Source organism: Populus trichocarpa, chromosome 4 (assembly GCF_000002775.5).
Source record: "Populus trichocarpa isolate Nisqually-1 chromosome 4, P.trichocarpa_v4.1, whole genome shotgun sequence".
NCBI classification, from domain to species: domain Eukaryota; kingdom Viridiplantae; phylum Streptophyta; class Magnoliopsida; order Malpighiales; family Salicaceae; genus Populus; species Populus trichocarpa.
Genome location: NC_037288.2, coordinates 24,030,758 through 24,058,331, shown reverse-complemented (window position 1 = coordinate 24,058,331; position 27,574 = coordinate 24,030,758). Strand labels below are relative to the sequence as shown.

General features: G+C 34.7%; 4 protein-coding genes across 11 annotated transcripts; all 4 read left to right on the top strand.

Annotated features, from left to right (window-relative positions):
- Nucleotides 1-4,163: 4,163 nt before the first annotated feature.
- Nucleotides 4,164-7,772, top strand: LOC18098432 (F-box protein SKIP31). 2 transcript variants are annotated; one of them, XM_024599385.2, is made up of 9 exons: nt 4,164-4,362; nt 4,431-4,649; nt 4,729-4,802; nt 5,388-5,463; nt 5,940-6,050; nt 6,501-6,675; nt 6,767-6,885; nt 7,380-7,440; nt 7,539-7,772. In XM_024599385.2, exons 1-9 carry the CDS (start codon nt 4,279-4,281, stop codon nt 7,607-7,609), a joined length of 990 nt encoding a protein of 329 aa, XP_024455153.1. In that variant the 5' UTR covers nt 4,164-4,278; the 3' UTR covers nt 7,610-7,772. The 2 variants fall into 2 exon arrangements, with proteins under 2 accessions (XP_024455153.1, XP_006385162.1); XM_006385100.3 differs by having other exon boundaries at nt 4,428-4,649.
- A 638-nt stretch (nt 7,773-8,410) lies between these two features.
- Nucleotides 8,411-10,395, top strand: LOC18098431 (uncharacterized). The gene is made up of 3 exons (XM_006385099.3): nt 8,411-8,742; nt 9,054-9,330; nt 9,620-10,395. Exons 2-3 carry the CDS (start codon nt 9,084-9,086, stop codon nt 9,934-9,936), a joined length of 564 nt encoding a protein of 187 aa, XP_006385161.3. The 5' UTR covers nt 8,411-8,742; nt 9,054-9,083; the 3' UTR covers nt 9,937-10,395.
- Nucleotides 10,396-13,689: 3,294 nt separating this feature from the next.
- Nucleotides 13,690-21,695, top strand: LOC18098430 (uncharacterized). 7 transcript variants are annotated; one of them, XM_052452391.1, is made up of 13 exons: nt 13,691-13,885; nt 14,564-14,606; nt 16,091-16,148; nt 16,245-16,607; nt 16,693-16,904; nt 17,500-17,829; nt 17,986-18,193; nt 18,998-19,090; nt 19,201-19,292; nt 19,979-20,096; nt 20,255-20,340; nt 20,775-20,826; nt 21,024-21,201. In XM_052452391.1, exons 1-13 carry the CDS (start codon nt 13,783-13,785, stop codon nt 21,054-21,056), a joined length of 1,791 nt encoding a protein of 596 aa, XP_052308351.1. In that variant the 5' UTR covers nt 13,691-13,782; the 3' UTR covers nt 21,057-21,201. The 7 variants fall into 7 exon arrangements, with proteins under 7 accessions (XP_052308352.1, XP_052308351.1, XP_024455513.1 ...); XM_024599745.2 differs by having other exon boundaries at nt 13,705-13,885; nt 20,939-21,695; XM_052452392.1 differs by lacking the exon at nt 20,775-20,826 and having other exon boundaries at nt 13,690-13,885; nt 20,939-21,405.
- Nucleotides 21,696-22,337: 642 nt separating this feature from the next.
- LOC18098429 (ABC transporter E family member 2) lies at nt 22,338-27,384 on the top strand. The gene is made up of 12 exons (XM_024599960.2): nt 22,338-22,662; nt 22,898-22,983; nt 23,067-23,164; nt 23,265-23,382; nt 23,486-23,575; nt 24,120-24,424; nt 24,514-24,709; nt 24,791-24,976; nt 25,055-25,324; nt 25,765-26,010; nt 26,666-26,802; nt 26,916-27,384. The coding sequence occupies exons 1-11, from the start codon at nt 22,560-22,562 to the stop codon at nt 26,783-26,785; spliced, it is 1,818 nt and encodes a 605-aa protein (XP_024455728.1). The 5' UTR covers nt 22,338-22,559; the 3' UTR covers nt 26,786-26,802; nt 26,916-27,384.
- The last annotated feature ends 190 nt before the right edge of the window (nt 27,385-27,574 follow it).

The window sequence follows — 27,574 nt, the reverse complement described above, 5'->3', positions numbered from 1 at the left end:
CTGGTGACCAGAAAATTAGGCTTTAAGTTTTTGGAGTCCTAAAACTTATTTTCTTAAGCTTGTTTCCACTCAAAAACACTTAGAAAAGGCATTGTAACCTCAATAAACTCGTTTCCAACCCCATGACACCTGATTCCTAAAAAAATGAAAAATTAACGAATTAAAAAAATTAATGGACCTTGATCTACTTTTTCTTGCATGGTTATAGGAAAATACCACCTCTATTGAACTTCTTTTAAGAAGATGAATTCATTGACACAAAAATTAGCCTTTTTGATAGCTAGAATGTAGTCATCCTAGCATTTTCTCTTTCCTTAATTTTTTTGACAACTCTCTCTGCTTTCTCAACATCCATGGATTGAAACATAAAGAAAATAAAGTGTGGTACCGAAACGTGAGTTACCAAAACAACAAGGACTAACTAATAAAAAAACTAAAACTTAAGGGATCGAATGGAAGTTTTTCATGTGGAATTCTAAATGAGGCATGTTTTGTTGTTCTTTGTTAAAACTGGTTCTGGTCCTAGTTCTTTTAATTTCTATTTTCAAATCCAATTAATATGATTTTGCAAAATCAAAATTGAATCAATCTTTGAATATCCCTTAAAACTCAATGCATGCGAGATAATTGAAAGAAATGTAAAAAAAAAAATAACAATGCTACTGTAACTTAGAAGGATGAAATTGCAAATATTAAAATTTTGTTGATTGAAATGAAAACAAATGCATGGTTTATATGAATATTACATTACAAAGTGCATTGTGTCTTGGTGCAATGTGAATGACAATATATTAATTTGCCCAGTTGTTGATAATCTAAATACTAAACCTAAAATTTTGAATCTAAAGACTCAATCTTTTTTATTGTCCATAAACATTTTCATAAAATCTTTTTGTAAAGTAATATTTTTTAGTGCATAAACATGCACATAAAATTAAAAATATTAATATTTATTTAACGTTTAATTAAAATATTTTAAATCAGCGCTAAAATATATTGCATCGTCAAAATGAAAAATCTCAATGTTCAAAGAGTGAGCATGAGACGCCAACCAATACACACTATGATTTGCCTAGCGATAGACATATTGCAGCTGTACTTGCCAAGGCCTGTGGTTGAAATTAAGAATAGAGTGGACTGGTTAGGAATTGGGAGACAGTTCCCTAACCAGATTGATCATGGTCAATTAAATCCACTGCTAGTTTTGAATCAACTTCAAGAACAATCTTTTTATGACCTTGTTTCCATGCTCCTCAATATGATAGGAGAAACCTTTCAACCACACACAACATGATCGTGTAACATCCCAACTATTGTAACCCCACCAGTGAACTCTCTTACGAGCTCCATCAGTATTTAGCTTCATCCATTCTCAAGGAGAAAATTACCAACACATCAATATTTCTTGGTAATTAGGACCAACAGAATCCTAAACCATCCCCATGGATCTCACACTCCCTCAACCAACATACAATGGTGGTAATGCAAGCTGTAGGTTTGGAGGGCACTCAAAAAAGCCTTAATGGAGTTTCTCGTGTAGTCACTAGTTTGGTCAACTCACTATCTACAAAGAAGTGGTTAAAAAAGTAGTTGTTCTATAAATTTCTTGGTGAGTTCTCACTTTTGAAACTAAGGTGTAGTTAAAACCTTTGATAATAATATTAAGGGGGTGTTTAGGAGCATCGTTCTGTTGGGTTCCCGAATAGTATACACGCAGTGAAACACAATAAAATAAAATTATTCAGGATTTTCTAGGATCTCATTAGATAGATCTAGAGTTATTTAAAGATTTATTACCTAGAGATATGATCTTCTTTGGCTTTGAATAATTCTTTAAGGGCTGGATTGTTGCAAACCACAAGTCGTCCAATTATCCGGCCTCCAATGGTAATTAACACGAACCACCAGTTAGAAATCTTCTAAATCCTTATTAGAAGAGAGTGATTGATATACCTAGAGTGCTAACTCTCTATTTTATGACTTACGTAATTTTCTGTCTAACAGACAACCACCTCTAAATAAGAGACATATCTTACTATTTATAGGAAATCTAAAAAACCCTATAAATTAGCAAAATATGAATTTGTCTCCTGAATAGTATCCATATATTAATTTAGAATAATTTTAGAAATTAACTTAATCAAGTCCTTACTTGATTTTCTAGGTCTAGAAATATAATCCCTATATTAATTATATTATAATCCTTAATTTCTAAAATATATTTTAATCAAGTCATACTTAATTAAATCATCTCAGTTTAATTTATGGCTAATGATTTTTAATATGTGTGACTCATTAGGTTCCTAATATGTTGGCTCAAATATAAATTATAATTATAATTAAATAGAATTAAATAAATTAAACAATTTAATTTATTATCAATTCAACAATTAATTAATTTATATTTGATGATCATGTGCATTATCTAGCAGCGTGTCATGATCCCCTAAATATTAGAAAAGTCATTAGTGATTTGACTTAACCTTTCAGTGACTAGCTTCTCAGTGTAATTAATATCCTTTCATCAATAATATTATGATTTAACATTAAAGCATGGAGTACGTCTGCCATGTTAAATTGTGTTTGCTCTTTACATAATAGTTATTGATCATTTGAATAAGATATGAAACCCTTTTCAAATTTCATTTCATATTAGCTAATGATTTCTCAGTTAAGAACAGATGAAACATTTTTCTAATTCATCTAGGGTGATGAATCATTTCTTAATCACTCAAGTACCTTCATATAGCAATGTCTGTCTTTCCGTTACCTCGATTAAAATAACATGTAACATGATCAAAGCATAACATTCTCTATATAAATTAACTTAGTGATCTCAAGTCTAATGATCACTTACACAATTGTCACGTGAGCCTTTTCATAGACATAAGTGATCTCCCTATAAGAAATTCTCATGCGGGTCAATTCAGTATACATGTCTTATGATTAACATTTACATATTAGTTCTAGGTATCCCTTATACCTCAGCTTATGAGAATAGTTGGTTCATTTCATAAAGAAAAAATAATAATATGTTCTAATCTCTACGACTCTAATGAATGTTCAATATTTAAGAGGGCATCGACTGAGAACATTTTAGGAACAATGCTTTGATGCAATACGAATCTCATAATTATAATAATTTTATAATTTTTTTTGTAAAGCATTTTTGTCCCAAAAACTTTATCTTTACTCTTGATTTATAAATCAAATATTAGATTCATTGATATAATATTATATGAATATTAAAGATAAATAAAAACTTTATTAATAATAAACATATATTTACATGAATATAATAATATCACGTGTAACCAACTGATTGACTACATAGCATATCAAACTAACAGGTTCAACTGTGCTTGTTAAAAAACTTGAATTTGTTTTACTTCAAATTAATTTTTTTGATGTTTTTGGATTATTTTAATGTGCTGATGTCAAAAATAAATTTTTAAAAATAAAAAAAATATTATTTTAATACATTTTAAAATAAAAAATATTTTAAAAAATAATATTTACTGCTGTCTTATACATCTCAATCATATTCTAAACCTAAATTACCTATAAATTAACTTATAATCCTATTGTAAACCTAAATTACCTATAAATTAACTTATAAATTACATGTTTGCTTTCATGTAATTTGTTTTTAATATCAACTATTGTGTTCATACGATTCACTTGTGATTCACTTGTAAGATCCTCTTAATATATATATATATATATATATATATATATATATATATATATATATATATCATTTTTATTTTTCTATTGTTTTTCTTAATTTTTTATTTATAATCTTTTTAAATTTTATAATATCTCACAAAAACACTTAGAAATAATAATAAAAAACTCAAAAATTAAAGTTTAAAAGTATGATATTCGATGGCTATGGGTTATATTGGAATGTTATGGAAACAATAAAGGCAACATCACAAATTTTTAAATTACAATTGTAGAATTTGAATATTAATGAATCTATAATGGTGAAAATGAAGCTTACGTTTTTGGTTAAAAGTGTTTTTTTATTTTAAATGTTTTTTCATATTTTTTAAAACAAAAAACACTACATCTGTACCCGACCCACCCGATAATCCAACGTGGGCGGGTGGTTCGTGTTGGTGGCTACTAGGCTTATCTTCCTCGTATCTAACATCTATCACGCAACGCAACGAAGTTTTTTTTTTTTTTTTTTAATTATTATTAAAAACTCCGTCCAAGCACCCATTCCCAATCGCCGGCGAATTTACCGGAAAGTCAATCGCAGATCCCCGCATGACGATCTCAGACGAGGAAGACGAGATTTTGGCCAAGTTCCTGGAATCGGAGGTCCTCTCTGAAGTCTCCGATCAAGATCAGGTATCCTTAGTTTATTTAATTTCGACATTTTGGATTGTTTTAAAAGTCTGATCATTGACTTTCAGGAGGAGGAGGAGACAGAGGAGGCAAAGAAGGAAGAAGATGAACCAAAAGGCAAGAGAGTTCGTTTCCAGGAAACACAAGAAGAAGAGAAGGAGCAAAATCAGAAAAAGAAAGCTAATAATAATAATAATAACAAGGGTGAGCAAAGGAGGATAAAGAGTGGAGTTTTGAGCAAGATCCCTCCTGAGCTCTTTCCACACATCCTCAAATTCCTTTCCTCTGAGGTAACACTTGTTCTTATTTTTATTTATTTATGTACTTATTTGTTGCTAATGATCCAAAATATTTATTTATTTCTCGCAGGATCTCATAGCTTGCTCTCTAGTTTGTAGATTTCTGAATTTCGCAGCCTCTGATGAGTCCTTATGGCGTCGCCTGTCTGTACTTCCTTCTCTTTTTTTCTTTTCTTTCCTACTAGTATCGGTATCGGTATCATTTCATGTTTCACATTGATTGAATTCTAGCATCCAGGTCTTGTTTTCCCTCTTACTTTTCTTTCTTTATGACTTTAGCTTGGGGTTTTTATAAACCCGTGTTCTTGTGTTTTCCACACTTCTTTTCAAAGATTTTATAGGAATATGATTTAAAATAAAAATAAAAACAATACTATTGATTCTCCATATTTCTCTTTCATCTCTCCTGCGAGTGATAGAGAACACTGATTTGTGCTGCCAAAGTTTGTTACTTTTTTTCATTATTGATTATAAATGATGGCTTTCTCTTTTCAGAAATCCATCAACGCCCCCTGTTCTTCTACTTTGGACTTGATTTTTTTTTTTCCTGCCCCCCGCCAGTAGCCATGAGTTTAATTTTAACGTGATAATCTTTGCAATTCTATTCCTGCTTCAATCAATTTCCCTCTATGGTCTTGTTGATATATTTTGTACTTCAGCTATGCGTTCTTCATATATATTTGTATCATCCAGTCAAGGACATGCTTCTCATTTCCCAAAATTTGGCAGGTATTGCATGCGATGGGGTTTCTTGCCCCCTGCTACAAAGTTATGCGAGAATGCTTGGAAGAAGCTGTACATTCAGGTGGCTCCTTCAATTTTCTCTCCATGTAAAAGTTAACTAAATAAAAAGTTATCTCAGAAACCTCCTCCATTGCAAGTGATTTTGCCCTTCATTTCTTTATCTTTGACAAATAACTCCCTCAAAAGTCTGAACTCTGAAGCAATAGCAGCGCAGAACTCTAGTTTCATTTGGTTAACTGCCAGTGGGAATCTTAAAAAGGAAAATTAAACTCAATAGCTGTTTTGCTATTTACCACCATAAATCCCTCTAGCTTGCAGTCCAACATTTCATCCGTGATCAACATTTTGCTTAATCACGTGCATTGATCCTGTTCCAGTTCTAAGAAATCAACATAGATTCCTCCTTCGTGTTAAAAGCTGCTCAACAGTTTAGGTTTTAGGATATTTCTATTGTTACTTTTCAGCATCATATCACCCCCACAATGAGTTAAAGCTGGGGTAGCAGTGTTATTGAAGCTTTGCCTCTGCATTTTGCAGCGTGATGAAGAGGACATGGTTAAGCTTGTTAGGAACTGCCCACCGGAGTTTAAAGAATATTATGTTCAAATGAATGCAGCAAAGAGAAGTCAAACACCTCTTCCTTCACAGGTAACAGGCTGTTGTTGCTTGAACCGTTTTTTTTCTTCTCGTTTTCTCTCTCTAATGTCATGGAGGAGTTTGTTACTGTTTGTTGATGTTGCTCCTTATTTTTCATGGAACGAATTGTTTATTCTGAATAGGCTTTAGATTATACGATTCTCTGATAAAAAAATCCTAAAAGTTAAAAGTCTTAGCCCACCTATATTGACTGAAGAATAACACTAATTTTTAATTTATTATTATTATTTTAAGGGCTGCCCTGCTTTGTGAAACAACTATCATTTACAAATTCTAGATTAGCTCTGAGGTCTCTGTCGTATGAGCATCTAATAGCAGATTCAGGGATGTGCATGCTTGACAGTAGTTTGTTTATCCGCTTGATAGTGGATATGCAACATTATGGAAAAGTTATGTTCTGTTACGTGTATTATTTCTCATTTATTTGTTTACCATGTGAAGGTGAAGGATGACCGCATAATTCTTGACAAGACCATTGCTGATCAGGTGTCTACATGGAAAAGCCGCAGAGGCCTGACTGATAAGGTGGTCACTGACCATGCTTGTTCAGGAGAAACTTGTTCTTATTTCAAGCTTGGAGATGTATTTGTTTGTGAGAAAACTGGAAATGTTCATGGTAGGAATTCTTTTTTTCTCACTTTGTGCAAATGTTCTTTTATTTAATGATGTCACTGCATGGTGATTAATTTCATGTTTCTCTGTTTCAGTGTGTGATGATACATGCAGAGAAGTCATTATGGACCCTACAAATGAGCTTTTGGTCTGTACAATATCTGGGCATTGCTTTGATAGGTGGCTCTTGCCATCTGAAATGGAACCTGATCCTGTAAGTTAAAATTTTCCTCTGGCTCGTACATTTCATAATAGAATACCAGCTTCCCACTCCCACAATAAGGCAGAGAAGGAAGACCATTCCTGTCAGAAGATAGTGGGAGGAGGTTATACTTTTAAGGATTGATTTCTTTTTTACCCCCTTGAAGTATGAGTTTATCAATTTCTTCCCAAGAGTTTATTTTCTATCAATTACCCCCTGAGTTGGTTAATTTCATTTTACCCTGTGTAAAAAAAAGACCTTATTGATAAATAGATGAAATGTTAGGGGTTACTTGATAGCAATGTTAACCATTTGGATAAAAAATGATAGCTACCATATATTTCAAGGGGGTAAAATGAAATGAACCCAATCCTGAATTTTACAGGTTAATGGTTAACATTGCTCCGTAGCATACTTGTCTGCACCCCCCCTCTGCTAAGAAACGGCTAGTGGCATCTCCACTTCATATTTGTTTCTAATTCCTCTTTTCCCTTCTATATATTTAGGACCAGCAACAAGGCGGCTTGACTGATGAAGCAGAGCCATTCATGGGATCTGGTCGTTTTGGTAATTGAATCTGCTTTGAACTCAGCTCCATGCGCTTATTATTTCTGCAAAAAGTTCTTTGTACATGGATCTCATATTTGTGTTTGTACATGTAACAGCACGAGCTTATCTGCTGGGATATAACTGTGATGATGATAAGGAGCTAGAAGCTGCTTTGAGGTTTTGCTGATCCTAATCTTTGATCTCTGTGAGGTGGATGGATCAGCTGAATGTATGGAAATGGCAGTGGATGTCATCAGTTGAACATATGAATACTTAAGATTTGCTTATCCAACAGTTGCATGTATGTAGAAGTTCTATCCTTTGATTCAAAGGGAGAGTTTGTTCCTTAATCCTACCTCTTCTTTCACTTTCTTTCTTCTATCTCTGCTTTGATGTAAATTTACAGGGTGGCTTGACGTGTCTTAGCTCTGCCTGAATGTGCTGTGGTCATTCTCGCTACTTCAGTGCAGGGGAAAAAATAATGGCATGGGCAAAATTTTGGGATATCATGTTCGCTGATTTCGTCTGGCTTGGGCAAAATAACAGTGTTTTTTTTTTGTGGATTATTTTCATAAAATAAAATTACTATATTTCATTATTAAAAAAAAGGAGTTATATTAGTCGAGTATATTTTTTTTGATAAACTGAAAACGAAATGGACAACCGAATCCAATTCGATGCTCATTGGAGGTAGGAAGTCTTTGTCAAATAGGAAAGGAATACCCCATGGATTTGTGTCGGCTTGGTGATTAAGATCAGGCAACGCACTTTGTATCAATTTGATATTTTGTGATTTTTCTTGTTTTTTTTTTTTTTCCTCAAGAATTCAGAATTAAATTGAGAATTTTGCTTTTTCCTACAATCAAGCTGCACCATCCAAGGAACTCGTGCTTTCATAATATAGATATTTTTTAAAAGGTTTTTTTATAGTTTTTTTTATCAACCACTCTCATAATATTTCACTATTTATCAATAAAGTTCTGAGAAGAAATGGACAGAAGCCATGAAATTAACGAGATAAAAAAAAAGGGGGAGGAGCGGAATCCTTGGATGCATGAATGCGTGATGCATGCCAAGGAAAGGGAGAGTGCAGTGCTGTGCTTTGATTAGCTTATATATATAAAAAAAGACGTGTCAAATCCGCGTAAAATAAACGCGTGAGAGGAGGAGTGGATGAGACGAGTCGTTATTGATTATTAATATCACCAACCTAAAGAAGTAGTACATATATAGAAGGAGCCATGGGAAGGTCTCAATAGTTTGTTTCTGTCTTAAGAAAAGAAGTCTTCGATCTCGATCACAACACCGCAATCTCAATCGGTACGATAATGCATCTCTCCCTCTTCTCTTCTCCTCCCCTTCTCTTCTTACTCTCTCTGTCGTCTATTATTACAATTTCTTGAAATCAATTCAATCCTTTTGAGATTTTATTTTTTCAGTGATTTTTGGTTTTCTTCAAGATTTGATTTGATTTGGTATTTCACTCCAATTAACAATCATCCATGATCATTTTTAATAGCTTGTATTTGAGACCATTTCAACGAGATTCAATCCCTTTGATTTAAGTGTGAAGATATCTGCAGACAAACTAACAGTTTTTTCTTTTTTTAATTTTGTAACAAAATATGCAGGCACAGTTTGTTATTCTTCCCTGACAAAACATGGGAGGTGGAAAAGATAAGGACAAGAATGGTGACGAGCAGGAAAAAGGTCTCTTTGGTCATGGTTTTGGTCATGGTGCTCCTGGATATCCTCCACAGCCTGGAGCATATCCCCCTCAAGGCTATCCTCCTCAAGGTTATCCACCCCAAGGGTATCCCCCACAGGGCTACCCTCCCGCTGGGTACCCTCCCGGTGCATACCCACCATCTGGTTATCCTCCTGGCCCATCTGCTCCCCACCAACCAGGTATCTTGTTCATTTCCTCAATCTTTGCAATAGTTTAAACTGCCGAGAGAGAGAGATAAAGAAAAAAGAATATAAGTTTAATAATTCTCTAATCTTTCTGGTTGCCGGCGTGATGGTTGCATACAAGTCTTACTATGAAAATCTTAGGCCTAGTATTATCTTTTTCCCGAAAGAAAAATCGGTGGATGAGATGTTTATTTATTTCCTGGATATTCTACGTTCTCGTTTGTCAACTGTGTATGTTACGGGGACCTCTATGTTGACGAGTCTCGTTCTTTTATGTTTTCAGGACATAGTGGTGGGGGCCTTGGGGGCCTGCTTGCTGGGGGGGCTGCTGCTGCTGCAGCCGCTTATGGTGCCCATGCGCTTCAAGGTGTAGGCCGTGGTGGTTACGGCGGAGGCCATGGTGGTTACGGCGGAGGCGGTTACGGAGGGGGCCATGGTGGTTACGGAGGGGGCCATGGTGGTTACGGCGGGGGCTATGGTGGTGGTTATGGTGGTGGTCATGGAAAATTCAAGCACGGCGGCAAGCACGGCGGTGGAAAATTCAAGCGTGGGAAGTTTGGGAAGAAGCACGGAGGAGGGAAATTTAAGAAGTGGAAGTGATCATCCTGCATGTCAACTGGATTTAGTCTTGATTGGCTACGCATTAGCAGATTCTGGTTTCTTTGAATAAATCTTACTTTTTACCATCTCCAGCTAACCTTTTTAGCTGACTTTGATGATTACATTGCTGGTCCAACATAAACATAATATATATATATGTTTGATTTGTGCTTCCAATACATATGTTGTACACCTATACTGTTCATAGGTAGCCCATCATCGATCACAGTTCCTTGTCACGGGGCCATTATGTGAGTTCTTCACCTTGGGTTTTGTTGGCAGGCAAATTAACCTGCGTTTGCTGCTGCTGCTGCGGTTAGGGTTTTCCAGATTGTTGATTGTAATAGAAAAGCCTTTTGTTCTGCTTTCCTCCCTCAATTGTCACTCAGGAATGATTCGTGTCTTGTTTAATTTACCAATAGGAAGGAACTTAACAGAGTTTGATGGCTTTTTCTTTCACCATTGTGTGTTTTGCACCGCGGGAGCTTTTTGAAAAAAAAAAAAAAGTTTGAAGAACAATTATAAGTGGGATTTATGCGTGTACGAGATATTGTTTAAATTTTGATTTTGTGTAAAATGCAAATTATATAATCTACTGCATATGATGTCTTTATTTTAAAAAAATAAAAAAAATATTATTTTAATATATTATAATATAAAAATATTTTAAAAAACAACTATACACATAAACAAACCAACCTAGTTTCATCAAAATGATTAATAATTCTGTCTATACAAACCAACCTAGTTTCATCTTAATGATTAATAATTCTGTTTACAGTCAAGGCCCCTCCTTCATTGTAGGGGTGAGAAAAAAAATTGAGAAACCGATTAAATTGAGAAAACCGAAAAAAAAAAACCGAAAAAAAAACCGATTGATTTTTTTCAAAAAAAGTTCGGTATGGTTTAGTTTTGGTTTCAGAAACCTGAAACCGAAAAAACCTCAACCGAACCGAACCGGTTTAGTTAAAGGGGTACTATAAATACAAAAAAAAAAAAAAACTCTAATTCTTAACCCTAGCGCGTCCAACTGTCCTGAGCAAACAAGCCGCTCCCTCAACCCTCACAATTCACACTTTCACAGATCTCATCTTATTCTCAAGTCTCTAACAAAATCAAATTAATTCGTCTTCATCTTCGTTCTCCTGACTTCAGCCACATCCCTCTCCTATACAGGCATGACAAACACCACGCCGACACACCTAACCTCCAGAGTCCAGATCTAGCAAACCAGTCACCTCCCTCTCTCACACCCGACCTTGAATCTTGTCACAACTCACACCAGGTATGATTTCTTTTTTCTGTCAATCTCTGTTTTTTATTTATTTAATATATGCTCTGTGATCTTTTTATTTGTTGGTATATCCTTACAAAAAATCAGTGTTTAAGTTTAAAGTCGTATTTTGGTTGATTTGGAATTCTGGGAATATGCTTAAATTTAGCTCCGAGTTTCATCAAAATTGAGCGAAAAATTATAAAATCTCTGTTTCAATCCTTTCATTTTCGAGAACTATCTTTTTCTAATTCACTATCGTTTTTGTTTTTAAATGTGAGACTAATTTATATGTCTGTTTCGTATTCGATTAGGTTGTTGCACAGAAAGTGAAAGAAGCTGAGATCACCCATGGCCAGCAAGACTCGCTTCTTCTGGTATACATATCTCAACGACTCACAATCCAGTTTTCACTTTTTTTGAGCTCTTAATAAGTTGTTTTTATAACTTTTTTTATTATTATTTGTAGTAGAGTGTACTTGTTTGAGGTTTTATTCCGCTAAATTTCGTGTGATTTAGCCTTTTGGAAGCATATTTTGCACTAGTTTATTCTTCCATTAAATACTGTGTTGAAGTTGCTGTTTGTATAAAATTTGAAAAATATGTTTCTGTATGTGTATCTGTGTGCATGTGTTGTACTGTCTTTTGATTTATATTTAGTAGATTTTTCTTTTGATTTTGCAAATCAGTTTTTGAGATTTGTGATAATTAATGATCTTTTGAGTTTTTTGTGTATAACAAACCTTGGAAGGTTATTCCGTTTCCCAGAAACCTTGTCCTTAAAAGAAGTTTTGATTTTCAGCTGTATGGATAGGAGAGCAGAACTTAGATTTGAGTTGTTGTAGTTAACTAAAGTGAGAATTTGGATCTGGGTTTTGCTCATTTTAGTGGGAAAAATTATTGTCGAGAAACATTATTAATTAAAGATCCTTGTCAGTAAGCAATTAAGCATTAAACAACAGCCAGCATGTATATTCCAGCTCCTTGTTTTTCTTTCAGGGAAATGAACTATTGGACATAATGTGACAAATTCAAACAAATTTGCAAATGAAAAATGAAGACCAAAGAAACCTTAATTCTTACCTGGATTGTTTTTACTTTCATCGGTATGTGTATGATGACTTAGTGTGTTGTTGAACTATGCTATTAGACCAATGCTGTTATTGGAAACATAGTGATTTTCTTGAAATCACTTGCTTGATTTTCTCTGGTGTTTAGAATGTGGTGTAAAAGTATATGCTTTCACAATTACTGCATCGATATCTAATTATCATTTAGAAACTTGATAAACGATCTTGAAACTTACGAAAACCTTGAGTGAGCCAATTTTTTTTTTTATAAACTTGCACCTTTTATTTTGTGATTTATTAATTAAAGCGTTTGCAATTATCTAACATATTTAATTTTTTATTTTGTAGAATTCGGTGGAAAGTTACATCTAGCAACGGATGATAATTAGGCAGTGCTTTATATTTTTCATTTATATTTTTTGCATGAAGTGTTTTATATTTTATGACAATGTTATTTTTTGTTTTTTTTAAGTCCTTTTGAAGGCAGTGCTTTGTAATTTAGATTTCAACTTGTGTGTGTGTTATTTAAACTTTGATGCAGGAAACCAAAACACAAATATTAGAAAGACTTGCAACATATGAACACAATATTAACACTAATAATTTAATATAAATGGATATTCAGTGACAAAAAAAAGTTAAATATATTATAGAATCTTGTAACAAAATTAGATAATATTAACAACAATTACAAGCCCATTAGAAAGGCAAAAAAAAAAGCCCAAATAAAAAATACAGGTTTTTCCGGTTTTTATGGTAAAAAAACCAAACCGGACCGAACTGAAACCGGCCGGTTTAAACCGGTTTCGGTTTGATTTTTTCAATTTTTTTAATTTTATTTTGATTATTTTTTTAGATAAAAACCGAATAGAAAATCATCCTCTACCCCGTTGCAATGTCAGTACCGATTTACATGACAAGTGTGCACTGTGGCCTAGTTTCATCTCTGAAATAAAATAACAAATAATGCACTTCGAAAATGAAATTGGATTGGCCTCTTTTCAATTTATGATTAAAAAACAAGGAAAAGGCTACTCCTATTAAAAATATGCTTTACAAAATATTATTTATTAGAGTAGTGTTTGTTATGTTTTTTTTAAATATTTTTTATTTTTATTATTAATTTTTATTTTTGTGCTTGTTTTATATGGCACACTTTTCAAAAAGATTTTTTACTTAAAAATAAATTAAATAAATTCATATATTTTTTTTATATTAGCTTATCAAAATTAATAAGAATTACTAAAAATTAATATTTATTTAAAATAAATACATTTTTTAAAAAATATCTAAAAGTAAAAACTACTGCACACTCAAACAAATTATTTATGTACTATGTTATTTTGAACCAGATAAATTATTTTGATTGACCTCTTAATAATTTAAGTTCTCGAGATATCAAAAAATTATTATAATTATAATTAATCCCCCCCTCTCTCCTGTCTTCTTAATTTCTCTTTAGAGTCAAAATCAAATAAAGAAAAAAAAAAAAAACAGGGAGAGATGGCAAATCAATTGACGCGTATAGCTATAGTAGCCTCCGACAGATGCAAGCTTAAGAAGTGCCGTCAAGAATGCAAGAGAAGTTGCCCCGTCGTCAAAACTGGTATTTTTCCTTAATTCAATGATTTAAATCTCATCGATCTATTTTAGTTCTCTTAATTATACGCGCGAGTCTGTTTTATTTAGGCTGTGATTAGAGCTTAGGAAAGCTTTCTTACTGTCAATTTGGAGTATTAGGTTTTCTTATTGTTATTATTATTGTTGTGAGATTAATGGCTTGGTCAAAATTTTAGTGTTTGCTGATTTCATCTGGTTTTGCAGTCTAGTTCTGCTCGGAATGTGCATTTTCGATATAATTAAATAGGGATTTAGGTTTGGTGCAATGGTATTTATACGTCTTTTTTCCATTATTGTTGGCGGTTTCATTTAATTTTTCTTAAGTTAGTTATTGTTTTTTTTGGGAATAACAGTGTTATTTTGCATTATTTTCATATAATAACATTGCTATATTTCTTAATTAAAAAAAATGAAATTACATTATTCTAATTTCTTATTGATAAACTGAAAAAAAAATGCACAACCAAATCCATTTCGGTGATCATTAGAGATAGAGAGTCTTTGACAAAAAGAAAAGGAATACACAATTGACAGCGTCAATGGATGCCATGTTTGTATTTACTTGGTGATTAAGATTGGGTAAAGTACCTTGTATCAATTTGATATTTTGTGATTTTTTTTCAAAAAGTTAGAATTAAATTGAAAATTTTGCTTATTCCTACAGTCAAGTTGCGCCATCTAAGGAACTTGTGTTTCATGTTTTCTTGGTGAGTGGGTTGAACTTGCATTGATGTTTACCTTGTACACCCGTATGTTAGAATTTTGTAATTTTATCTTTATCCTAGTGCATTGGTCGTAGTCTATGGTGTCCGTCAAGCATTATGGTGCCCATAGAGGAGTTATGAGCTTCAATACTACTATGAGTAGGGTGGCTGACTCCTTGACCTAACCTGAACAAATGCAATACGAGCACCTTCCCCATTCTCCTTCTCTTCTTCTCTTAGAACTCTGGCCTAGTCCACTCCACTTTGTATCGGGCATGAAAAGCCACTTGAATCCCAGAAGTAGATCCTAAAAGCCATGAGTTTAGGTCCAACCCCCGTATGCATTCCATTCAGGACTTCGCATCTCATATGCGTCGCTAGAACACCTAACCCTAATAGGTAGGTCCCCATGCTTCAGGCGGGTTTAGCCTGTTCCATCACCAACAAGGTTGTGAGTCAATGCTTTACTCAGGACAAGTCTTTCACTCTGTTCTCTTTGTTTCGGGGGTTATTAAGGCTTTTAAAATCATCAATTGGCAACCTTGGAGCAGAGGACCCATTCCCCAGGAGAGAGTTCCCCAAACTAGCACTATCATGGCATGTGCTACGTCCTTCTCCTACAGCTTGCGCCGAAGATTCACTACCAGCTCTTTTACCGCCCATAGTTGACTGATTTGAGTCAGGAACTACTTTTAGGAATCTTTTGACTTTGTTCAAATTGTTCAAAAATCAGCTGTTATCGAATAGGTTCTTCTCTTTGAATCTACTCTGGTCAAGCCCGCTACCGGATATAAAGTCTCAATTTTACAATTTACTTGATAAACATTAAACTATAGAAGTGGAACATGGTTAGATCTACACAGCAAAAAGAAAGTTAGAAAAATATCAAATATACAATCAAACTATTTGATAGAACAAATTTTCAGGTAGAATAAACTATATAATTTGAGGAGTAAAATGAAATCAACTGGATAAAAAAAGGGGAAGGTTTAATCCACAATGTATGTGTGTATGTATGCATGCGAGAGGAGTAAGTAAACAGGTCATAACACGCTGTTGCTTTTATAAGGTTATTTGATGATTATTGTTAGAGGAATCTTACAGATTGATTGAAAATTTGTTTTCTGGTTGATTTATGAACTCTCAGTTAAGATCATTCCCTGGAAGAAAGCATGATACTTTGTGGGGGTGAGGAAAATGTTGTGAATTTTTTCATTGAACTTTCAGATGGAATTTAGAGATCACAAACATGTTTATTGACTTAAAATATATGTAACCTAGTTGGACTTGGACTTGTAAATAGGAAGGCTCGAGTATTACTAAATAATAAGTGAAATCTTAAACAAAATCCATTTGTTTGAGGAAAATCAGGCACTGGTATATAAAATAGGATCCTAGACCTTGCTATTGACAATTTCTAGCAAAGATAGAAATAACCTCAAACCTACTGACATATTTGGCCTGGGTTTTGCAATTTCTTCTTGCAGGGTGAGGCTGGGGGTGAACTCAAAACCCCAATTGTATTTTCTCTTAATCATGAAATTTGTAAGTCCCTATTTGTGTGTGTTTCTCAGATACATTCTGATTTTATGTTAGTTCATTTATTGAAAAAAAAAAGAGTTAATTAGTGTTTATTTGCAGACTTGCTTGAGCAAAGGAAGTGGTTTCCATTTCCCACCATGTCACATTCTTGATGTGAGTGGATTCAGGATATTACTTGATTGCCCTTTGGACCTTTCTGCTCTCACAATCTTTTATCCTGTTTCTCCATCATCCAAAATGGAGGAGGGGGAGCAAACTTATGATTTTGCTGTCAACAATTGTTTGGATATGAGGAAGAGGCAGAAAATTCTTAAGTCTTTGATCTGTGCTCAGCCTTGGTATAAAACTCCCAATAATTTGCACCTTTGGGATCCTTCTTCCATTGATCTTGTACTGATTTCAAGCACAATGGGGATGCTTGCCCTCCCTTTTCTTACTCAAACCAAGGGCTTTTCTGCTAAGGTAACTGCAGATTTCTATATTTTTGCTTGAAACCACCCCCTTTCTTGCTATTTAATTTGTTCAAGTTTTGTGTTGTACTGTTTAGATATATGCAACTGAAGCAACAACAAGGCTTGGACAGCTTATGATGGAGGATCTTGTTTTAATGCATAACGAATTCCATCATTTTTTTGGATCTGACTCTGGTTCTCCTCAATGGATGAGCTGGGAGGAGCTTGAACTGCTTTCACCTGCCTTGAGACAAGTAGCTCTAGGCAAAGATGGAACAGAGTTGGGTGGATGGATGCCCCTGTACAGGTAATTGACACTGAAGTTATTGCTTTTGTAAAGCTTTATGATTAATCTATTTTCATGGAAAATTGGCGCTGAGCCTTTTCCATAAATCTCTTTTTTCCCTTCGCATGCACTGGACTTATTTTTACCTAATTATATGGTGAAAAAATGGCACATCAAATGAAATGAACAAAATTTCAGTTTCCCTGACAGCATAAACATGCTGTCGATTGGGAGTTCTTCTGATCTGTTTTTGCATGTCTTATTCTACTCTATCGTTCAGCACTAAGTTGATTTGTGCTCATAGTTATAATTTGGAAAGAAAATTACTGGGAAACTTTAATCTTAAAAAAAAAGAGCTGCTTGGCAGTGGATAGGTATATTTAAGTTTGAGTGTTGTTTGTAAAATGGATCATAGGTATACAGATCCCCGGTAAATTAATAATGTTGTTTGAGCATTTCCTTAGGCTGGCCATTTGATGTTTTCATTACTTTAAGTGGTTATTACTGGCATGTTCTCAGTTATGCTACTTCCATTTTAATTTGCATGCTGCTTAGGTATGTTGCATATTCTTTAAACTAAAACTTAAAATATATTTTGATAGAGGATGTTGTCCAGGTCTGCGGATGTGGAGGACTGCGTGAAGAAGGTTCAAACACTTAAATATGCAGAGGAAGCCTGGTACAATGGGACATTGTTGATTAAAGCATTCAGCTCGGGCTTAGAAATAGGCTCCTGTAATTGGACTATAAATAGTCCAAAAAGAAATATTGCATGTATTTCAAGCTCTAAATTTTACTCTGTTAATGCAATGGAGTTTGATTATCATGCTCTGCGAGGTAATGATCTGATATTATATTCAGACTTCTCATCTGAGGGTGTCTTGACAAATGATGAACATGATAATAACTTCTCTGCTTCAACTACCTACAATTCATCAACTCCCAGGTAATATCTCCCTACACCCTTACTATAGTATACTGGATGAAATATCAGCCAGATTCTTTACTGCAGTTCTTGGATGTTAGGAATTCATTTAGTCCTTAATTTTGTAATTACTAGAATGGTCAAATGAACGTTCTGCTTTTCTAACGGGGATTGCAGTGCTGATAACGACGATCGGATACTGAAAGAATGCTTATTGCGTAATGATGAGAGTTTAGAGGAAAGGGAGAAACTGGCATTTATCTGTTCATGTGTTGTAGATTCTGTTAAAGCTGGTGGCTCTGTCATTATTCCTTTAAATCAACTTGGAATTGTTCTGCAGCTGTTGGAACAGATACCAGTGTACCTTGAATCTTCAGCTATGAAGGTAATCTATGAAAACATATTTCCTCTATAGATATGTGAAAAGTTCAATACATAATGAATAAAATGCTGAAACTTAGAAAGTTTAATACAAGTCCAGAACTTGGAAAAAAAATTGTTGTAGACTTTAATTATGCTTTTGCTTTTTGTTTCTTGGTTTGATGTGTCCGCAATGAAGGGGCTTTAGGATCCCACATAAATAGAGCAACAAATTGCAAAAAAACAACATGACATTATTAAGTAAATATTGATGCGCGATGTTTGGATAACAAGAGGTTTATGCCATCCATCATGCCTGCTCCGTGAAACCATTTTTTTTTTATCAATCATTGATAATTTTTCTGTATACAAAAAAAAAAAAAAAACAAAAAAAAAACCAAAGAAAATCAATATGGCTATTGCTTGCGTGATTTTAACTAACCCATCCCTTTCCTCTTTCTATTAGGCTTTAAACTCCATTATTTTTCTGGGTATGCATCTTTTATACATGTAACTTAATGAATGGCTTATGTGCCTTGTGTCATGAAGTATCTAGCTGCCTATCAAGGAAAAACACATTACATGGGAATTTTATGTCTGAATAGAGTTAGGAAGATTTACCTCATTGCATAAGACATTATCTATCTGATGCAGAAGCATCCTATTCCTCTTAGGATGGGAATCCTAGGTTTTGGGATTCACGATGGGGCGACATGCACAAAAGACCCATTAGGAGCAACTAGCAATTTGTTTCTGCATCATAATCTCAATAATCCAGTCTTGATATGCCTTCCTTTAAATTTTAATCAAATTATTCATCATTCTTTAGGTTCCAATATATGTCATCTCTTCTGTAGCAGCAGAACTTCTGGCATTCACCAATATCATACCAGAATGGTTATGCAAGGAGCGACAAGAGAAGGTACCTGGGTTCAGAGTCTTCCTTGTTTAGTTTGTATAGAGCTTTCCATTAATGGTGTCACAATAAAAATAGGAGAAGTTAAAAGTTTCTCGCTTTTGATGGTCTGGCAGCTATTTTCTGGTGAGCCACTGTTTTCACACTCGGAGCTCATGAAAGGAGAGAAACTTTATGTCTTTCCTGATGTTCACTCACCCGAACTATTGTAAGAAACTACTAGCCTTGCTATGTAAATATTTCTTGCTGGTGACTCTGTGACAGGATAATGTCAAAGTTTTTACTAATGCAACCTTTGGTGGCAGTATTTTCAATCTTCACTTCAGTGTAAGGAATTTTTCAATATTGTTTAATAAAGCAAAGCTGGTAAATCCTACTAGGCTCAGGAATATTCTTTCTCATTTCTTTGTGTGTTTGTGAATGAAAATCTATTACTATTTCCTATGGTTTGTTAGAATTGCTCATTAAGCTAGTGTCTTTCAAAGAGCATCTGAGCATTTCAGTTTTGTTTCAGTTGTAGTTGGACTTAAATTCATATTGAAACTACATTTAGATTATGTAGTATTCCCAGAAAAATAATAGATACTATTTGGCATCATGTTACAAGATGGTTGTTAAAGTGTGAAAACACTAATAGCTCTTTCTTTTGAAACATTTGGAAATTGTGCTTCCCATAAGAATGATTAGGATTAATACCCCTGCAGTGGAAGTTTCTTCCAACATTTTGTATCTTTAATATCTTCGCCATTATTTCCTCTAATTAGCTTTGGATTAATTACCCTTCATTCAGAAAGCAAGATGTATCATATAAAAAAGCACAATTTGTGATATAGCAGATTTTGATGAATTTACATAGCATTCCTTTCTCTCCACAAACTGACATCATGTGCTTAGAACCAATTGGCAGGAACCATGTATTGTATTTTCTCCTCACTGGAGTCTGCGGCTTGGTCCAGTTGTTCATTTGCTTCGACGTTGGCGTGAGGATGAAAACTCCTTGCTTGTTTTGGAGGTGCTCAAACATTCTATGAATTATCTTATTTGATTCCAAATTGAACTTTCTTTCTTTGCATTCGCTTCAATGTCATTTGGACTCAAACAAGGGTCCATTCTATGTGATTTAGTTGGGGCTGCTTTTATGAAATGGCTAATTGAATGGATTACTTGCAGGATGGACTGGATACTGATATGGCTCTCTTGCCTTTCAAGCCAATGGCAATGAAAGTTCTCCAGTGCTCATTCCTTTCCGGAATAAGGTAAGCTTTTTTGTTTCTATGATAGTTTAGGTCCCACTTACAAGACATCCATTTTCTGAAAATTTAGGAGGATGGTAAATATTTGTGCTTCATGATTCTGTCTGTCAAACAATTTTTTTTTTATCTAGGGCTTCTAAGGCTATTCGGATTCTGTAATGTAAATTATCACTTTCTGGCCTTGCATTACTCTTAACACATGGAGATTTTTTTGTCCGGAATTGAGCTGGATTAAAAGATTCTTTTTCCTCAGCTCAATGTCTATTCAGTGTTGAGGAATGTTATATAACTGAAATTTGTCTGCTTGTTTACTTTGCTTATTCACCAAGCTGCTGTATTTTTTTGAGGAAAAACAAAGTTCAAGTGCATTGCCTTTTTTTTTAAAAAAATATATATACATACACAGGAGAACTTCATTGCTTTTGGCTCTTTTTTAGGTTGCAAAAAACTCAACCTTTGTTAGAGATGTTGCGGCCAAAAGAAGTTCTGGTAATAACCCTTCCCCATTCTTCCCTCCCTCCTGCTTATTATTTATGTATTTATTTTACATTTTTTCAATCTCTATACTAAATTCTGTCTTCCTCGTTTCTGCACAACATAGTTCCCAGAGGATTTGAGGGAACAAATCAAGTTTTCAGGCTCACATTCATTCTCAGTATTCTACTATGCTGAAAATGAAACATTAGGTGTACCAAGATCGAAAGGCAGCGTGGATCTAGAGATTGCGTCAAACTTGGCTACACAGTTCAGTTGGAGAAAGTTGGATCATGATGACGTGGATATAACAAGACTGGAAGGACAGCTATTCATAGATCATGGCAAACATCAGGTACTATCAGGCAACAAGGTATCAGAGATGGCCTCAAGAAAGAAGCCATTACTGCATTGGGGTGTTCCAGATGTGGAGAAGCTGCTTACTGTGTTATCAAAGATGGGTGTAAAAGGATCTGTAGAACGATGCATGAGTGATGCTGAATCTGGAAGCGATGAGATCGTACACATCCATGAACCAAGCAAAGCCTTGATTGAGGTTAGGGCAACGAGGACTGTTATTAGTGCCCGGGATGAGCAATTAGCCTCCCTTATTTTCGAGGCAATTGGTACTCTTACGGGTGGCATTTAGGATGATGAGTGGGATTCGGAATCAGGTTAATCGTATTATGGTGGTTAATTATGACGTATTAATTGACTGAATCCCTCTCATGATTAATTAATTCTCTTTACAGTCAATGCCCTCCATAGAAGAATAATGTCAGCGCTGATTTATTGTTGCCCTCGATGCCTGACAAGTGTGCACTTTGACTGAATCTGGCCTCGTTTCATTTGTGAAGGAAAAAACATGCACTTTGAAATTGGAATTTGTTTTTTTTCTTTTTTTGCAAAGGAAGATAAAAGATAATATTTTCAATAACAAAAATGTAAAAACTCCAAATTAACTTTTCATTCTGCATGATAAAATCAGGGTCTGTTGTGGTTGAATTATATATCTTGTTATTTTTGTGTTTTTAGGTTGTTTTAATATTAAAAATGATTTAAAAAAAATAAAAAAAATATATTATTTTAATATATTTTTAAAACAAAAAATATTTGAAAATTAACAAATTTACTAGTGTTACAGTCAGTTTTGCAATTAGAATGTGGTTGTCCAAAGCTTTCTCCATCCTTCTATTTTTATGATCTCATTTCTTTATCAACTTTTACTTTTTCTTATTTATTGTTAATGTTAATTAGAAAAGGAAAGTAATAATAGTAGATGAATTAATAACACGTTTGATATTTACAGTGATAATTGTTTTTTATTTAAAAATATATTAAAATAATATTTTTTTTATTTTTTAAATTTATTTTTGAAATAATTTAAAAATATAAAAAAATTAATTTTAAAAAAACACTTTTAAAATATAAAATATACTGAAACATACCAGAAGATTTAAGATTAAAGTGAAAGAAGACGTGGGTTATAGAAACCGACTTTAAGAAGAGAGAAAAACGGCGGCGGATCATAAAAAATAAGAAAATGGAAAACCCTAGTAGACATTTCATTTTCATATTTATTTTTTTGGTAGGGGTTTGTCACCGGAATACAACTCCACAGAGAGGGAAGCGTTCCAAGCACGCGTATCTCTCCCCTTGTCTCTTTCGAACCCCCCTCTCTCTCCTGTCTTCTTCTTGATATCTCTTTAGAATCAAAATCAAATAAAGAAAAAAACAGAGAGAGAGAGATGTCAGATCGATTGACGCGTATAGCTATAGTAACCTCCGACAGATGCAAACCTAAGAAGTGCCGTCAAGAATGCAAGAAAAGTTGCCCTGTCGTCAAAACTGGTACTTTTCCTTGAATCAATTACTCCACTCTCTGTTGATTTAAATCTAATCGATCTATTTTCATTCTCGTAATTATTCGCTCGAATTTAGGCTGTGATTAGAAAGCTTAGGAAAGCTTTCTTACTGTCAGTTTGGAGTGTTAGGTTTTGTTACCGATAATATTATTGTTGTGAAATTAGGGCATTTATAAATACATAAATAAGCAATGGTTTAATCTAATATATCCAAATTATAGGGAAGCTGTGTATCGAGGTAACTCCAGCTTCGAAGATAGCTTTTATCTCGGAGGAGCTGTGCATTGGATGTGGTATCTGTGTTAAGGCAAGCTCATATCCTTCTCTCTCAGAGTTTATTATTATTGTTACTAGATTGCTGACTGGGTGATTGTTTATCCTGTGATGCAGAAATGCCCGTTTGAAGCAATTCAGATCATTAACTTGCCCAAGGATTTGGATAAAGACACGACCCATCGTTATGGTCCCAATACCTTTAAATTGCACAGGTTGGTTGCCTGCCGGCCTGCCTTTACTTGCTCGATCAATGCTTTTTCTAGCAAAAAAAAAAAAAAAAAAAAAAAAACAAAATAAATAATGTATTGGCAGGTTACCAGTCCCGAGGCCTGGGCAAGTTCTTGGCTTGGTTGGAACAAATGGTATTGGCAAGTCCACTGCTCTCAAAGTTCTGGCTGGAAAACTCAAACCTAATTTGGGTCGATTCAATGTAATAAACAGCCCCATTTTGTTGTATCCTTTCTCTTATTTCTAACTTACGAAGATGCATTTATGTTGGTTACCTTATTCTCATTTTTCTTTTTTCTTTGCAGAACCCTCCTGATTGGCAGGAAATCTTGACTTACTTTCGAGGATCTGAGCTTCAGAATTACTTTACCCGTATCCTAGAGGATAATTTGAAGGTAACCCATCTATTTGGGCATGCTCAATTGCATTTAAACTTTGCATTACTGCTAGAAATATTACTCCCTTTTGTGAAAGTTACCTGACACTAACATAGGAGCCATGGTACTGATTCCTTTCACCTATCATGATCATGGCTCTGCTTTTTTCCTTTATACATGTAATTAACTTTGTCCATGTCATTCAGTTAAGTGTTCTGTTAGGGTTCCTTTACTTTTTCGTGAATAATAGTAATACCTAGATTGTTAATTTGATAGCTTGAGTTACAGTTTGATGCTTATGCGAAATGTCATGTAAACTTACATGCTGTAATTCATTCCTTAGCATGCAATCACTTCCCTTTCCTCGTTATGGAGACAATCATGAAATGGTGTTTTCTTAGAGAATGTTATGATGTAAAATCATCTTAGAAAATCATGTTCAGGATTATGCATGTGTTTTCACATCCTGAGTGTCTTTGCCATGCCTCTTCTTGGATGTCTTATTATTACTTTACTTTTCATCTGTATCTTCCTGCTAAAATCATGTTTGTTTCATACCCAGGCCATCATAAAGCCTCAGTATGTTGACCATATTCCAAGAGCAGTTCAAGGCAATGTTGGACAGGTGCTTGACCAAAAAGATGAGAGGGACAAGAAGGCGGAACTTTGTCGTGATCTTGAACTGAACCAGGTTATAGATCGTAATGTTGGGGATTTATCTGGTGGAGAGCTCCAAAGATTTGCCATTGCTGTTGTTGCAATACAGAATGCAGAGATATATATGTTTGATGAACCTTCAAGTTATCTTGATGTCAAACAGAGGCTCAAAGCTGCCCAAGTTATCAGATCTTTGCTCAGGCCCAACAGGTTTGACCTCCTCTTTTCTTTTCTTTGTTAGCATTGCTTTGTGCTTTGTACTGGGAACATGGGTTACAATGATTATGTCTTCATTTCAGCTATGTAATTGTGGTGGAGCATGATCTCAGTGTCCTGGATTATTTATCTGACTTCATTTGCTGCTTGTACGGGAAACCGGGTGCATATGGAGTGGTAACTCTTCCCTTCTCTGTGAGAGAAGGTATCAATATATTCTTGTCTGGGTTTGTTCCTACAGAAAATCTACGATTCCGGGATGAATCTTTAACCTTCAAGGTATTTTTAAAATCTCTAAACATTTACTTCCCTTCATTCTGCATTTTTTCTTTTTGTCATTAAATTTGTTGCATTTCCCAGGTTGCTGAGACTCCACAGGAGAATGCTGAGGAGATTCAAACATATGCACGATACAAATACCCAACCATGAGTAAAACTCAGGGAAATTTTAAACTTCGTGTCGTTGAGGGTGAATTTACTGACTCTCAGATTGTTGTAATGCTAGGTGAGAATGGGACAGGGAAGACAACATTTATCCGTATGCTGGTAGTCTCTTCATCCTTTTTTTTCCTTGCAATGTGAATTTCTGCCTGTAAATGAGTTATTTTGTTGGCAAATGTGCAGGCTGGTTTATTGAAACCTGATACTGTAGAGGGTTCCGAAGCTGAGATACCTGAGTTCAATGTTTCTTACAAGCCTCAGAAGATCAGTCCCAAATTTCAATTCAGTGTCAGGCAGTTACTGCATTCTAAAATACGTGATTCGTATATGCATCCTCAGTTTGTTTCAGATGTCATGAAACCACTTCTTATTGAGCAACTGATGGATCAAGAAGTAGTAAATCTGTCTGGTGGAGAGTTGCAAAGAGTTGCTTTATGTCTATGCCTTGGAAAGGTAAAGAAATTTTATCTGGTCTACTATCATCTATGCTGGTGAATGAAGATTGATGTCTGGAGTTGTTTTGTTGATACTTTAATTCATGATACTGATTTCTTAAAGTATGTTGAATCCTTCATGTGTTGAGCAGTCTTGTGAAATGTAGAGTTTACTTGTAGTGTACTGGTCTGTTGAATTGTGGTTTTGGGGTTTAGATTTTTGAGAGGTTAATGTGGTCAAATTTTATGTCAGTCAAAATTTTGCACTGTACATTGATGATTAATCACATGTTGAGCAGGCTTTCCTCCTCTGTTTTACCCCACTATTTCGTGCACTTTAGTCCTTGGTTGGATATCTTCTTGGATTGAATGGCTTATTATTTTAGCACTCTTCCACATTGCATTTTAAAATATTTAAAGTTGCTAACTGTGGTCTGGTGTGTGGTTTTCTTGATGCAGCCAGCTGACATTTATCTGATAGATGAACCGAGTGCATATCTTGATTCTGAGCAGCGTATCGTTGCTTCGAAAGTCATCAAGAGGTTTATCCTACATGCAAAGAAGACTGCATTTGTGGTCGAGCATGATTTTATAATGGCATCATACCTGGCTGATAGAGTTATTGTGTATGAGGGACAGCCTTCTGTGGATTGCACAGCAAATTCTCCCCAGTCATTGTTGACTGGGATGAATCTCTTCTTATCTGTAAGTCCTGTATTCTCTTCCCTATTGTTCATGTTTAGAAGAGAAAAAAAGGAAAGAAAATGAAACCAATAATGAAGAAGCCAAGTCAATGTAGATTTAATTATGAAGCCATATTTGTGAAAAATATTCCCTAGCGACGGCTCTGTTGATACCAGTTGTGCTTAACATGAAATCAAACCAAGCTTACATGAACAGAACAGCTCGCTGTTGCTTGAGGAATCTGTATTGTTGTAAATTTGACATTTACGATCAGTGAGAATATTTGAGAAGGGGAGGGTAGGTGCCTCCTTGTTTGGATTTGTAACTAGTTGGATGGGAGTGAAAAAAATTTCTTTGTTTGGTATCAGATTACATTTATGTCTTTTGAATAGAGTTCCATGAATAAATAAGAGGCTATAATCATAGACTTGAGTCCAAAACATTTCAAGGGGTTGGGGGGAGACATTTTAATAGAATGTAGGGTGAAAGGAGGTAAAATCTTTTCCTTCCCCTCCTATTCAAGCGTTTTCTCAAACAAGGTTAACAAATTAGTTCTCCCTTTTTCTCTGTTCAGCTCCTTCCTAGACAAAATGTTATATTTTTAGGCCTGGCTCTCCTCTCTCTCTCTCCCTCAATAAAATACTAATCTTTCACATTTTTTTTTGCTCTGATGCAGCACCTGGATATCACATTTAGGCGAGACCCCAGTAATTACCGGCCAAGAATCAACAAATTGGAGTCCACCAAGGATAGGGAGCAGAAGGCTGCTGGGTCATATTATTACCTGGACGATTGATGTAACTGTTGACACAGGTCGGCATTATCTGTCCTAATTTCATATAGTCTGTTACAGCAAGCGTAGATATTTAACTCTTCTTTTGCCCACCTGGGTGCTTTAACTTTATTTGTTGTTGGCAATCATGCAGAGTTTAACGGCATCAATCTGAAAAATCATGTAACCTGGTCAAGTCAGCATGGATATGGTTAATTTTTCCATCCCAGTCAAGTGAATTCAGTATGCTGACAAATGACTGGATTACCTCTGCCTGCGAAGAAGCCATGGCATATCTTTCTGCCTAAATGAGTTTGGTGGTGCTTTATGATATTTCTCCTGTAGCGAGTTTTGTGTTCGCCATTTTTGCTCAGGACATTAGGTGAGTGAATCATAGTGTTACCCGTTTTGGGCATTTGTTGCTTCAAGTTGCTGTACTTTGACTAGGATTGCTATTTAACTAGAGCAAATAACAAAAAATGGCAAAGTGAGCTACTGGGGTCCTTGCCTGTGTTTTTTGTATCTGTTTTATTTATTTTAACTATTCTAGCAGCAGGGCAAGTAAACTGAACTGGTCTAGGCTCCCTTTTTATTTTGCCTAAGATACGGTTGATTTTTTTCAAGTCAGACTTATGCGGAATGAGAGGATGGTTAATCTGTCAATCAAATTAATAAATAATAATAAAAAAGATCTCCAATTAATCCTTGATTCATGCTATTCATGTGTGGATACAGCAGCGAGCAACGAGTAGTTGGATAAAAACACCAGCTAGTTTCCCCTTGTTCGCTCGTTTTGATGAAGGGCTAAATCGA